The 13,840-nt window shown below is 40.0% G+C and overlaps 1 protein-coding gene across 1 annotated transcript in view; it reads right to left on the reverse strand.

The window, feature by feature from the left end:
* The window catches only part of Ccny (cyclin Y), a 185,200-nt gene that overhangs the window by 23,093 nt on the left and 148,267 nt on the right, over positions 1 to 13,840 (reverse strand). Inside the window, exons 5-7 of the mRNA XM_008850569.2 lie at positions 11,278 to 11,313; positions 6,530 to 6,587; positions 6,321 to 6,440 (exon numbers count right to left, since the gene is read on the reverse strand). Of these exons, the coding sequence (XP_008848791.1) occupies positions 6,321 to 6,440; positions 6,530 to 6,587; positions 11,278 to 11,313 (214 nt within the window). The remainder of the gene's footprint in view (positions 1 to 6,320; positions 6,441 to 6,529; positions 6,588 to 11,277; positions 11,314 to 13,840) is intronic.

The raw sequence follows: 13,840 nt of genomic DNA on the forward strand, positions 1-13,840 counted from the left end.
ATCAGTAGATGTGAAAAACATTACCATTGAAATCTACCTGATGACTTTATATCCATGCTCAGATGCCAAGGAGCTCAGAGAGTAACTGACTGTGACTAGTAATAATCACATATAGAGATTAGAATAGCACTTGCAAACATCTTAATGTCAATTGCATTAAAAATGAACTTTTCTGTATGAAACTGCATTTTAATGAAATGGAGATCTTTTACAAGGGTTAAAACCTCACTTAATTTTATGTCTTATAGGGATTATACTGAGTACAATATTGTATAACTGTAATAATTCAACTGTAAACCTAAAAATTACAGCCAATTTTGAAAGAGATGCATCTTGGCTCAGAAAATTGTTATTGAATATGTCAATTCTGTTGTAATGAAATGGTTCTTCTAAGTATGTGGTTATTAAATAATTTTTTAAAAAATGAGTTTTTCTGTATGAAACAGTATATCCTAAAATGAAATGGACATCTTTTTTAAATGTTAAAACTTTAATTCAATTTTATGTCTTAGAGGGTTTATACCAAGTACAATAATGTATAACTGTATTAATTCAACACCGTGAACCTAAAAATTACAGCCAATTTTAAAGAGATGCATTTTTGCTCTGGAAACTGTTATTAACTATGTCAATGCTGTTGTAATGAAATGCTTCTACTAATTATGTGGTTATTAAATAAATTAAAAAAAATATTTCTCCCTTACATCAAAAAAAAAAAAAAAAAAAAAAACAACAACAACAACAACAACAAAAAAAAAACCCCACCAAATATCTGGGTATGCCCATGTTTTGATCCTTTTTCACGTGCTTGAATGGAACTGCTGGATCCTACAGGAATTCTGTTTAAGTGCTGCGGGGAGCCACCAGGCTTTCTCCCACAGCAGCCACACAGCATGGCACCAGTAACATGGGAGTGGCCACTGAAAAATTATGAAGCAGGATGGACAGGTCAGTGCTGTAAGTGGGTATATGACAGCAGGGGCCATCTAGATAAGAGTCCAGACACTTTTAGGAGATGACCTCCAGGCCACCAAAGGCAGCCACCTTGGGGTCCTCAGGCTTTCAGCACATTCAGCTGGCTAAGTGCATTCCTTGGAAACAGGAGGCACCGCAGAAAAGAGACTGTGCAAGGTGACTGCAGGTCTAACTGGATGTTCTTTGTCTAAGATGTCTCAGTGGTGTACATGCAGAGATCAAAGGAGATAGAACAGAGATGTGAAGTTGTGAAGCCCCTGCCCAGGTTTGAGCTGGAGACAAGATGAAGGGGAATCAAGGAGAGGGATAAGTAGATCTGGTACCTTCTCTCTGCTGAGCTTATCCTTGTGTGTATAACTCAGGGCTGAGCCACCTGCTTCCAAGTGCTTGAGAAGGAAATGGAATTGGTATCTCTCACAGTGACCAACAAAGGTAAAGGAGCTCAGGTGGACGGTGTGGGCGGCAAGTGACAGGGAAGCACCAAGAGTAGACCCTGGTAGACAGTGAGGGTAGAAAAGGAAGAAACAGCTTCCTCTTGGAAGCAGAACCCTGGCCATTTGAGGAAATCCTCCATTAGTCACATAAGATGCCAGGGTCAGTTTGTCCATAGCCTCTCCTGCTCCTCAGCCAGATGCAGTGGGAGATTCTGTTCCACCCAAAGGCGCTGAGAGGTCAGGGCTCTGCTCCTCCCACTGAAGTAAGCTTTGCTGATGGACGTTCCATACCAATGAAAGAATACAGAATTAACAGCTGCTCTGATCCTAAAGACCACTGTTCTGTTTTCAGTGAGTCATTATTTTTAAGATCTTGATGTAGATTCTTTTTTTTTTTTGGCCTTGTTTTGTTTCATGTACATTCTTTTTTAAAAAGTATTTTATTATTTTTATTTTGTGTGTATGAGTGCAGTGCCTGTATGTATGTGAGTGCACCCGTGTCGTGCAATGCCATGGAGGTCAGAAGAGGGCTTCAGATTCCCCTGGAACTGGAGTTAAGGATGATTCATAGCTGCCATATGGATATTGGGAATCAAACCCGGGTCCTCTGTAAGAGCAGTCAGTGCTCTTAACCGCTGAGCTATCTCTCCAGCCCCTCCTGTAGATTCTTATGGCTACTCTTAGACACCATATGCTGCTCAGGATGTACCAGAAGACAAAGAAAAAACAGTAAGAAAAGGAATTAACATCTTTCTTCTTTGCAATGGGGTTTCATCATGCAGCCATACTAACCTGAAACTTTCTTTGTAGCCCAGGTCAAACTCTGTGACCCTCTTTACCACTTCCTGAGTATAGAAATCACCTACTGAGAACTAGCATTTTAGATTCCAAAAAAGAGCAAATAAATAAGAGGTCCCAGGTTTACTGAGGTAGTAAAATTAATCTAGGGGGAGAGGACTGTTGTATACAATTTAAGCCTTCTCCCTGTCTCTCCCTACAGCAAACCCCAAGCTCCTGAGAGAGGCCTTCACACATTCCCACTGTGTGTGGCACCTTGCTCAAAGACAGGACAGAGTGATGCTCCCAAGTGCCTCCCTAGCAGACCCTCTATGCCATAGGAGCCAACCAAGTACCACATCTACTTAGGCTGAAGAAACTAATGGGGAAAATGACCACAAACTATGGTATTCAGGAAAGAACTGACAAAGACGGACAGCGCTGAAGCAATGAGTTTAGAGGGTGGCTCAAAGTGGCAAGAGTCCACTCTGTTGCGTTAACTCTAAGAATCAGAGACTGTCCAGCAAGGCCTAAGAAGTCAGCAAGGCCCACAAGTCACTCAACTATTTGAATCTTTGTGGATGGCTCCAAGAATTAAGTCAGCCTGGGGTGACTGTACAAACCAAGGTCATTCAACCGAGCTTAGTAACAGTCTTCAGACGGTCTAGTTTTCAGTGGCATTTATCACACTATATTTGAGCATAACCAGTGAGGTAGTGTTTTAATCATGATTTTTGTGGTGGACAAAAGGACTTTCTGCTGGGCATCATGAGGTCCCCAGACTGCATTTTTACAAAAGTTGATAACAGACCGTTTCCATTCTCCACAGGATTAACAGTCATATTGTGAAACTATACTGAAAGCAGAAAACAGACTGGGCCTAACTAACCCTCCCAAACTCTCAGTTAATAGAAACTGGAGGTTGGGACATAACATCTTCTGACATCCCAAGGACAGCTTCTTATGCATGTGAGCTAGGCAAACCTTTGCAATGAAATTATTTACACCAGCTCAGGTAGAGATAGCTATAATATTTTCTTTTGACTTAAAATTAATTTGGTTGATGGGTACTAATATCATACTAGATGGTGTTTGAAAAATAAAAACAGTGATGTATGATATGTGGTATCTTCTGAGGGCTTACTGAAGGAAGGAGAAGTCACATGTTACATGTAAGGAAAATGGTTGTTATGCTGGAGAAAAGACATTCACAGGAAGCTCCCCCCTCCTAGCTGTGACTGAGCAGAACTTGCCAACGAAGCCACGTTCCTTGGTGAAGTCCCATTAGCGTACTTTAATTTTCCACCAAGTAAAATAACATATAATTGGTTTTCCTGGACAGTACCTCTAGGCAGTGCTAATAGGACACTGTTCAATTAAATTCTCACATTACACTCATGGAGACTGCCCTAAGGAATCTAGACAGCCACATTAGTGACAACTATGGGACTACAAAGTACTCAGTTGACTGCAAAAAAGAGAAAGTTCTCAAAGGCATTTTAGGAGGGGGAATGATATGTTAGCTCACCAAATGAAGGACAAATATAAACAAAATAACAACAATGGGGAAATTATTCCAATCTGATTTTGTGAGGTCAGCTATATGGTCTGAATTAAAATAAGATACAACTTCTTTTAGGGTATTAATTCTGCCATCTTAGCAGCTGTTTTCGTCAATCAGAGATAGCTCCAATACAGTTCAAGAGTGCAAGATATAGTGCAGATCAAGATAAAGCTATATGCCAAAGCTACACGCCGGGTACAATGGCTCATGCCTTTAATCCCAGCACTCAGGAGGCAAAGGTAGGTGGATCTCTGGAAGATGAGGCCAGCCTGGTCTTATACAGTGAGTTCCAGGGGCTACAGGGAGACCCTGTCTTAAGAGAGAGAGAGAGAGAGAGAGAGAGAGAGAGAGAGAGAGAGAGAAGGAGGGAGGGAGGGAGGGAGGTAGGGCAGGAGAAAGGGAGGGAGGTAGAGCGTTAGAGACAGAGGCAGACAAGAGTTGGCAGCGCCATTCCATTCCCAATTATATCCTAATTTAGATGTTATTGCATACTATTTTGGGCATAATAATTATCCAAACTCTCAGCACTCAACAATGCTCTATTGAACTGTAACCTTTGTGGCCAAAACCAAATTATTTTCAAGGAGTAATGATAACTTCCTGTTTATAAGCTTTCTATAACTTTTCCATTTGGACTTTTAGTATTGATGCTATAGGATTTCCCATCAGCCAACAAGGGATGTAGCTCAGTGACAGATCTATTAGAGCTACTGCCCTAGCAATGTGCAAGTCTTAGCTCCTCCAGCATGGTACTCACCCTCCCCCAAAGTCCACCTCCTAGGATTTCTATGTTGCCCATGCTGGCCTAGAACTCCAGGGCTTAAGTCATCCTCCTGCCTCAGCCTCCCAAATGGCTGGGATTCTAGGTACATGCTACCAAAACCAAGGTAATTTTTGTTTTTGAAAAGCCACTCAGTTCATGATACTTTATCATACCAGTGAATCTGAAACCCTTTGAAGGCTCCCTACATACAGGCTAAAGTGAAAATGGTAGCACAGGCTTTATCTGCCTTGGAGCTTCTACAGAAAATAGAGTTATCTAGCATTAACTGAGACTCCTATCAGGAAGTCTGGGTTCTACCTGCTCTGCGAACACTGGAAAGCCCTTGTCTACATTACTACGTAGCAAAGACTGGCAACTAAGGAAACCTCAAACATGACTGAGAAGACAAATACATATTCACACCTAAAACAAACTTGGAATTAGAACAACACTCTCTGCCTCTGCCCTAAAAGGTTAGATTGTTGTAGCCCTGGAAAAAGGTCACCATCTATCTAAAGATGCAACAGGAAAAAAAGAATAATTGAAAAGTGGAGCATCAAGCAAAAAGGGACCACAGGCAGGCATGAGGCTCGTCCCTAGAAAGGGGCTGCTTCTAGGACCGGCCCGTGGATGGCATAGAGGTCTGGGAACAGGGAGAAGTAGAATGGGGGAGAACAGACAGAAGATGAGGAGAGTTAACATGACCAAATCATAATGTTGGTATTTTTATGGCATGATTTTGGAAAAGTCACAGTGAAACCCATTAATTAAGTAAATTTTGGTATTTACATTAATGACTCTTAATGCTTTCTTTTCAGCAGGAAATCTTAACAAAATCTCATTAATGATTTCCTGATTTTTTAGCCTTTCTTTTCCCTTCAACCCTATTTCCCTACATAAAAATATCACCCTTGCTGCTGGCTCCACTTTTGTAAGAAAGTGAAATCATTTTGGAAATAGGCTGAACATACTTTTCTGACTGACCTCAGAACCCATGATCATTCTGAATCCCCAAAGGTCACCTCTACAAGTCTACCATGCAGGCAGCTAGCGAGACAGGAGAAATCAGCAAAGGGAAGACATAATGACCAAATGGCCTACTGCTGAGTTACCCAGGGTACAAAGTTTAGTGTGGAGGGATGCAGGACTAGGCTTGCCTTGAGCATTCTGCTAGATAAGTCTCCCCAGAACTAGGGAGCCATATTCTGATCTCTAGGTGTGCTCCTTCACAGGCAAGGGATGACAGAGTTCCACTGCTAAAACCTACTTCCCAAACAGTTTTGCTCTAAACAATCCATGAAGTTTTAGCATCCTAGAGATTTTTCTCTTTCTGAAGTCTTGAAATACAGGTTTACTTTTTATTGTCTAGATGTCCTACAGACATATATTTATACAAAAGTAACAAATCAAAAGCTAGTAATATTCACACTCCTTCCTATACAGAGCTACATCTAGCCATGGATGTACCGCACCACACTTCAATCACGTTCTTCATTGGCATTTCACACACCTTGGACATACTATGATTCACTGCATCTTGTCATTAAAATCATAGAAGGGAGTGAACAAGAGGAAATCAGACATTGGTAGATGATGCTCCCTGTACTTAGTATTCCAACTCAGCCTACTGAACTCACTTGCACAGAGCACTTCTGCATTAACTAGCTCTGAGTGGGCAGGCCTTCACACGACTTTAAGAGGAGATACATCTTTTGGGATATCTCTCCTCTACTCTCCCAGAAGACAGTGAAACTTCCACAAGTTTCCCTAGGGTCACCTGATAAGAGTCCCTGCTGCCTCCACTCACCAGGGTGACAATGGCACATTCAGCTGTCAACTGAGCAGCACTGAACAGTGTCCGAACGAACCGGTAAATCTGCTTCTGCTCTGGGTTGTGTTTGTCATAATCTGGTGGCACTTCGGATTTCTAGGAAAAAAGAAGTTTTCAGATGACTGCTACCCTATAATAAGTACAGGAGATAAGTTAACTAAACTGCTCAGGAAACATGAGATTACCGAAAGAGGGTGGAGGTTTTCATCAAAAATATCTAAGAGCATTCTTCCATCCGGGTCCCTGGAAAGGAAAGCAACAGAAAAAGGAAATTTATTTTCTTCAGAATGAATGTGATTCAAAATGAAACATACGCACATTCTAATTCAACTGTAGTTCAAAAGACAGAAGCGGTGCTAAACGTAAGATATTACTAGTGATTTGTCAGTGAGTTGTTTTCTTGGGAACAGTATTTAATCATTTTTGTTTAAATAGTTCACAGAAATAAAGGTTAGAAACCAAAACAATTAGTTACATCAAGCAAAAATGTAGAATCTACTTTTCTAACTTTTCTTTTTCCTTAATTGCTTAGGTTAGCATACAAAGTAATGGGTTTCTCAGGACAGCTTCAGGGATGTGCTACTTTGTTCTCATCTACTCACTGTTCCCACTCTCCCCTTTCCTGTGTCTCCTCCCTACTCTCACTGCTTTTCTATCCTAGTTTGCAGCCCTTGTTTTATCTATTTCACACCTCCCTTCACTCTCTACTTCCCCTCTCATGACTCCCTATTACTTTTCAAATGAACCAAATCTAAGACGACTTTTTTTTTATTTTATTTATTATTTTTATTTTATGTGTATGAGTGTATCGCCGGCATGTACGTGAGTGCACTTGTGTCTTGCAATGCCGTGGAGGTCAGAAGAGGACTTTGGATTCTCCTGGAACTGGAGTTAAGGACGGTTCGTAGCCACCATGTGAGTGCTGGGAATTGAACCCGGGTCCTCTGCAAGAGCAGTCAGTGCTCTTAACCACTGAGCCATCTCTCTAGCGCCTTTTCTTTTAATATCTTATTTCTGAGCAAAGAGCAGTCTGAGTAGAAGGGGCATGCGGTGAGTCCTAGAGATCGGTCTTAAGTAGTTATAACACACTGACTCAGGAATTAAGGCTCACAACTTAGTACTGATTCGCACAATCACCTATGAAAGAAACTCGTCTCTAGGGTGGCAAATGCAGAGAACAGTTAAAGAGTGAGGAGGTTCACTATCTATACTACAGCTTCTTAAAACTGTGAGTCACAACCCAGAGTATGTCCCATACTGAATCTGGGGAATGTGAAAATTTTGGCAATAGTAAAACATTTCTGAATGTCCAATGAAAAAACTTAATTCAAAATCAAAGGCAAGGTGAATCTGAGATGTCTCTAGCAGCATTAGCCTGTGTGGAATCTACTCTACTGCAGTCTGTGTTCTGAACGCAGATGTGTACGTTGCACCTCTCATGCTATCGTCATGTCATACAAGGGCTGATGACATCGCAGCTGAGATGGAAGACTATCCTATGCTATGAACTGCAGTGTTTCTACTGTACATACAAGTCTTCATGAAACAATGGTTTAATTACAAAAAATTAATCATGTTAATGTTTTCCTACTGTCAATGAAAGTATCAAATCAGCATCTGTTTGGACTATATTGTGGTGTAACACCTCATCTTGAAAAATGAAGCCTGAGTTGCTGATTTAAGTTTCATAAACTATCAGTGAATTTTGGCATGAGATAAGAACAGAATTTCCAACAATTTCTGAAATGACCCTCAACACATTTCTGCCATTTCACACTATGCATTTATGTGAAACAGGGTTCTCAGCATTTAAAGTTAAAGAAGAATCAGTAAATTCAGAAAAGCACTTTAAATTCTGTCCTGTAGTATCAAATATTCAGCCAGGATTTAATTCTTTATGTAAAATAAACACATCTCTCATCAGTATGCAAAATTGCTTTTCTCTTTAATAAGCGGTAAAATTGTATGTTTTGCACTGAAATAAATTTTTTGACTTCCATCGGTAAATGTTTGTCTATTTTACATGTCCTATATACAAGGACTGCGAAAAGTATTTTGAAGCAATGGTCCACACAGCTGATTAGGCTGCCAGCCCTGTTCACATACACAGTAAACTGTAGTATGTATAGCACCTTGGACTGTTGGTCTCAGGTATACAGTGCCTTGGGTTCCTGGCCTCAGATGTACAATGCCTTGGGCTGCTAGCTTCTGGAGCACACACTGCTTTGGGCTGTTGGCCTTGTGATCCACAGCACCTTGGGCTGCAGGTCTCTAGTCTATACAGTGCTTTGAGCTGCTGGTTTCTGGTCTACACAGTGCGTTAAGATGCTGGCCTCTGTCTGTATAGCACAGCAGTTATTGTTCTCTGGCCTATACCACACAGTGAACTACTGGCCTCCAGTCCATATAGCACTTTGGGCTGCTAGCCTCTGGTCTACACAGTGCCTTGAGATGTTGGGCTCTGTCCCACACAGCACAGTGGGCTGCTAGTCTCTGGTTTACACAGTGTCTTGAGATGCTGGGCTCTGGTCTACTCAGGGCCTTGGAGTTTTGGTCTCTACAGAGAGTATCTCATCTCAGTGACAGGTATACATTAGATTTAATATAAGTTAAGTTTTATCTATATATTTTATTTTAAAAGCACATTTGTGAACAAGTGCTTTGGGTTAAACATAATTTGTAATCTGTGTACCCAGTCTGGACTCAGCTTAAGAACACCAGGCTTACAGACTTGCCTCTAAATATATCTATCACGTCAAACATCCCAATTTTTGCTTTATAAATTTAGCATCGCTGTAAAAATTAAATAGTTGAATTAAGAAATAGCTCAGTCCATTCCTGCATGCAGCAACAGAAACTGTTATTAAAGCTCAATGAGATAATTTGCACAAAGTATAACAAGAGATGTCTGAGGAAGTAATTAATAAAATTGCCTATTATCAGCATCTATGGCTAAACTGACTTTGGGATTTGCCATACTCTGGGCACTGAAATCCAGGATGGACCTAGGTGTACCTCACTGAGAAAAGACATGTTTTAACATTTGTGTAGCCATGCTCAATCCCCAGCACTAAAGCGAAAACAAAAGCAAGAACTGAGAAATCTCTTAAAGATGCTAATGGAAAACTGGTTTGAAAGCACATCTGAGTTTTGACTACTGATCACATGTCACTTAGGCTTCAGTGTTTTAGAAGTTTGAACTTAAACACAAAAATAAAGGACAAAATTGCACTTTCATTGTCATTCTAGTTCAAGAGTTCCAAAGTTTGTAAGTTCTTTGTAAGTTCTTATATCTAAAACTCTCACTGTGTCCAGATATGCACAAATTACAATTATAATACTGAAATAATTCACTGTAGAGAACACTGTCCAGGTGCCTGCTTCTGACTTACGTTTTCCTAACACTGCTGGCTAGAAGCTGTCATCCACTCTGTACTCTGTGACCTTCCCACAACTCGCTGTCGACTTACTGAGACCCATCTGGTCATGTGGTGGCCTTTCCTGTTCCCAAATTAGTTTTTGCACTTGTTACTCTTGTATCTATAAACATGACATAAACCACGAACTAGAACTGTGGTAAGAATGGCTGATGCTCTTATAAAAGCTAAAAGGATGCTCTGGAAAAGCCCAATAAAAGGAAATAACTGAACAGAAGCCTGCCACAGTTTAATTGAGGTGAAAACTGAAGATTCTATACTTTGTCCCGCAGATGTCTTTACGGTTCCTCATTATTACTCAGGAAAACGTTTGCAAAGGATGGAGTACAGATGTGGCCTCACATCCCAGATCATAAGTAGAATTAAAGCAAACTGACAACTGAAAGCATTATTACATGTATTTTTCTTTTTTTTTCTTTTTTTGAGACAGGGTCTCCCTGTAGCCCCTGGCCTGGATTCCCTATAGAGACGAGGCTGGCCTTGAACTCACAGAGATCCGCCTCCCTCTGCCTCCCAAGTGGTGGGATTAAAGGCATGCGCCACCATACCTGGCTTGTATTTTTCTTTTTTAAAAATTTATTTTTATTATTTGTCACCATACCTGGCTTGTATTTTTCTTTTTTAAAAATTTATTTTTATTATTTTTAATTACGTTACGCGTGCTTCTGTGTGTCTGTGCAGGTACCCACAGAAGTTAGAGATGTTGGATCTCTCTGGAGCTGGAGTTACAGGTGGTTGTGAGCTGTCTGATGTGGGTGCTAGGAACCCAACTCAGGTCCTCTGTAAGAGCTCTATGCACTCTTTAACTGTTCAGCAATCTCTCCTGCCCTACCGTTCTCCTTTTTCAATATGCATGGGTGAGTCTGCGTCATCTTTGTCATAGTATGCATATGTATGTGTAGGTGCCCACAGAAGCCAAAAGAGAGCACTGGATTCCTTGAAGCTGTAATTACAGGTGTTTGTGAGTCATCCAATATGGGTGTCAGGAACTAAACTCTGTTCCTCATGATTGAACAGCAAACACTCTTAGCTGCTCTTAACCTCTACAACCCCAGCTTACATGTTTTATGTTAAAATGTTTAGGTAGGTTAAAAAAAACTCCCCATTGTAGCTGACTTTTCAAATTAACCAAACCACTGTGTGATATCAGGGAGATTTCTATGAGGAAAAGCCTCTACTATGGTAAACAAGTTTCTATTTTGTATGTCAAAATTTCTAACTGAATTCAAACTATAAACATTTTTTAAAGAGAATGTTTAATTAAATTACACAGAAGGTAAACAGTGAAGAGGAAGTTGAGCCTTCTCAAGAAGCCTATACTATCACAAATCACCACGTGGTGCCCCTGGTTCAGTACTTACCTGAGAGGTCTGATGAATTATATCGTCTTTACAAGTTCCATAAAAACATGCTGAGACAACAAAGATAGGAAAGATAGGAAAAGCATAATAGAATATAACGTGCACATTTTAGCAAAGAACGATACAGTCACATACCTGTTTTTGATGTGATAATATATTGCAAGAGCTACACTGTAAAATAAAACACAAGAGTTCACTGGTCCATACACACTGGTCAGGCCATTTCATTCACTAGATGCTATCAGTCAGAGCATCAGCATTTACATTGATTAAAAACCACACAGTCAAAAAGACTGAAAAAAAAAAAAACCCCAAACCCCACCCACAGTCCATATGGAGAGCCCCTTTCATTCAGAGTGCTGATGAGAATACCCTCCACATAAGCTCACTCCCTGGAATTGTGAGATGGTTTTTTGGAGACAATAGTGCATGTTGAGGGAGACCGTGAAGCAACCACTTTTCTATCAAATATTAAGCTTTCCTTACTTGTAAAGTGTGGATACTATAGAAAAGTGGTACAAATTAAACTTATTCAGGAATCTCCAATTTACTGCCTACGGGGTTAGCAGATCAGTACTTTCTTTAGAACTACTAGAAAAATAATGAGTAACACCAACAATGATTGTATTTTTTTTTCTCTTAGACCTGCTTAGCAGCTCAGCGACTCATTTCCTGAAATGGTACTGTAAGTACTACCCTAAAACTGCATTTTAAAATTTAAAATACATGAATTAGTAAGCATTTCCTTCCCCTCAAATTTTCTTTCCTAAAATAACGCCTTCCTAATTCAAGACCCTGTCTCAAAAACAAAAATAAAAACAATAACGTTTTTGCCCCTAAATAACTACTATTAGCTTGAGAGACTCAGTTAGCATTTCTGCTTATATAATGTGTGAACAAGAGGCTGACATCCTGTGCTTTTATCCCTGTCATGTTAATGCTTCTCTTACCTTATGAGATATTCCTCAAGAACAAGATTTTATTTATTTATTTGTTTTGAATACACGAACTTTTACTGAATTCTGATTTTAGTTAAGATAAATTTGGATAAAAACAAAATATAAAATATAAAATATAAATTCTGGTGCATTATAGTAATAATGTACTTTACATTTTAAAAAGCTATGAGAAATGATTTTTAAAAGGTTCACCATAAAGAAATGATAAATGGTCAAGGGTATAAATATGTTTAACCTGAGATTAAGCATCACACATGTGTATTAGAAAGATTGTATGGTGTCCTATTGTTAAGTACAACTTTTATTCTTGTTTTCAGGTAAAAATAAATAAATTTTTAGTGGCTGGAAGTGTAACTGAGTGACAGAGTGCTTCCCTGGCACACGTGAGGCCTCGAAGAACAAGATTTTAAATAGCTAGTTACAGTCCACCACTATGATGGTTGCTGAATGGTTTCTTAATCATTCTCTGGTACTGATTATTTAAGATGTCTGTAGTATTCAGTAATTAACACCATAATGAACAGACTCACAGGTATTTGTACAATCTCTGTTTAAACTCTTTCTGTAAGAAAACATCCTGTAATAGAATTACTTGGTAGCTGGGAGGCTTCTACTACACACTGCAAGTATCTTTGCAGGAGGATGATCGACATACTCCTTACCAATGTCTTTTCACTTCAGGCCCCAACACTCACCTTCCGTACTCGGATAAAACCTCCTACTGAATAGGAAAGGAGGTGGTTTGATCACAATTGAGTTGTCAGGATTATTCATGCTGACTGGCTAACTTTAAAAAATTCTTCTGTTTTGTACAAGAGATAGGTATAAGGAAGGTGAGCAGGAGTCTTTCCCTGCCCCCTGTCGTTGCCCAGGATGCAACTCTTTGTTTTCCAAAGTTTTCACATTCCTATAACATCTTTGTGGCCATATGTTACCTTGCTTAATTATAACATGTACGTTTTTACTTATATTGTCACCTATGTGTTGTTTTACATTTTGCTTGCATTTCCTCATATATGACTATAAAAGCCCCCCAAAACTGGAAGGGGCACTGACTCTCTTATGGAACGATCCATGGGTCAGTCTACTAGCATAAAATTATTTATAAACTCCCTCTCCTCACCTGAAAAAAAAATCCTCTGTTTTGGGAACTAATTCTTTATTGTTATTTTTTTGTGTGTGTGTGTACGAATATATGGCCTACATGTATGTATGTGAACCTGTGTCATGCCCATGGAGGTCCTCTGCAAAAGCACCCAGTGCTCTCAACCGCTGAGCCATCTCTCCAGCCCCAACTATCTAATTCTTTCTGTTCCTTTTGTCTTAGTTTATGTTTTGTTTTAGTTTAAAATGCCCCCAAATGATTTTCTTAGCTTCTGAAAACACAGCAGGATTTGAGTGTGCTCTTCAGGAAACCAACAGGGGAGATGGCTGGAGGGATGACAGCAGAGACCTGAGCCAGCTCTGAGGGCCCCAAGGAGCTAGGTATATATTGGGACTTACTGACTGAGCTGGGCAGGCCCTGGCACAGGTTTATATTGAGGCCTCATGTCTCTTCCAGATCCAGTGACTCAGATGAGCTCCACTAAGTGTGAAGGTACTCATGACTGAAGGGCAACAACAGGGCCTTCCTTCCTCTTAATATCTACAAAGGCATCTGAGTTGATGAGGGGACTATGACTGGGGTGAAAGGCCTTTCAGTGTCTTCCATATATTCACAGCCCTGTTACAGATCCTGT

This window comes from Nannospalax galili, unplaced genomic scaffold (genome assembly GCF_000622305.1).
Source record: "Nannospalax galili isolate Female #2095 unplaced genomic scaffold, S.galili_v1.0 scaffold43, whole genome shotgun sequence".
In the NCBI taxonomy this organism is placed as follows: Eukaryota; Metazoa; Chordata; class Mammalia; order Rodentia; family Spalacidae; genus Nannospalax; species Nannospalax galili.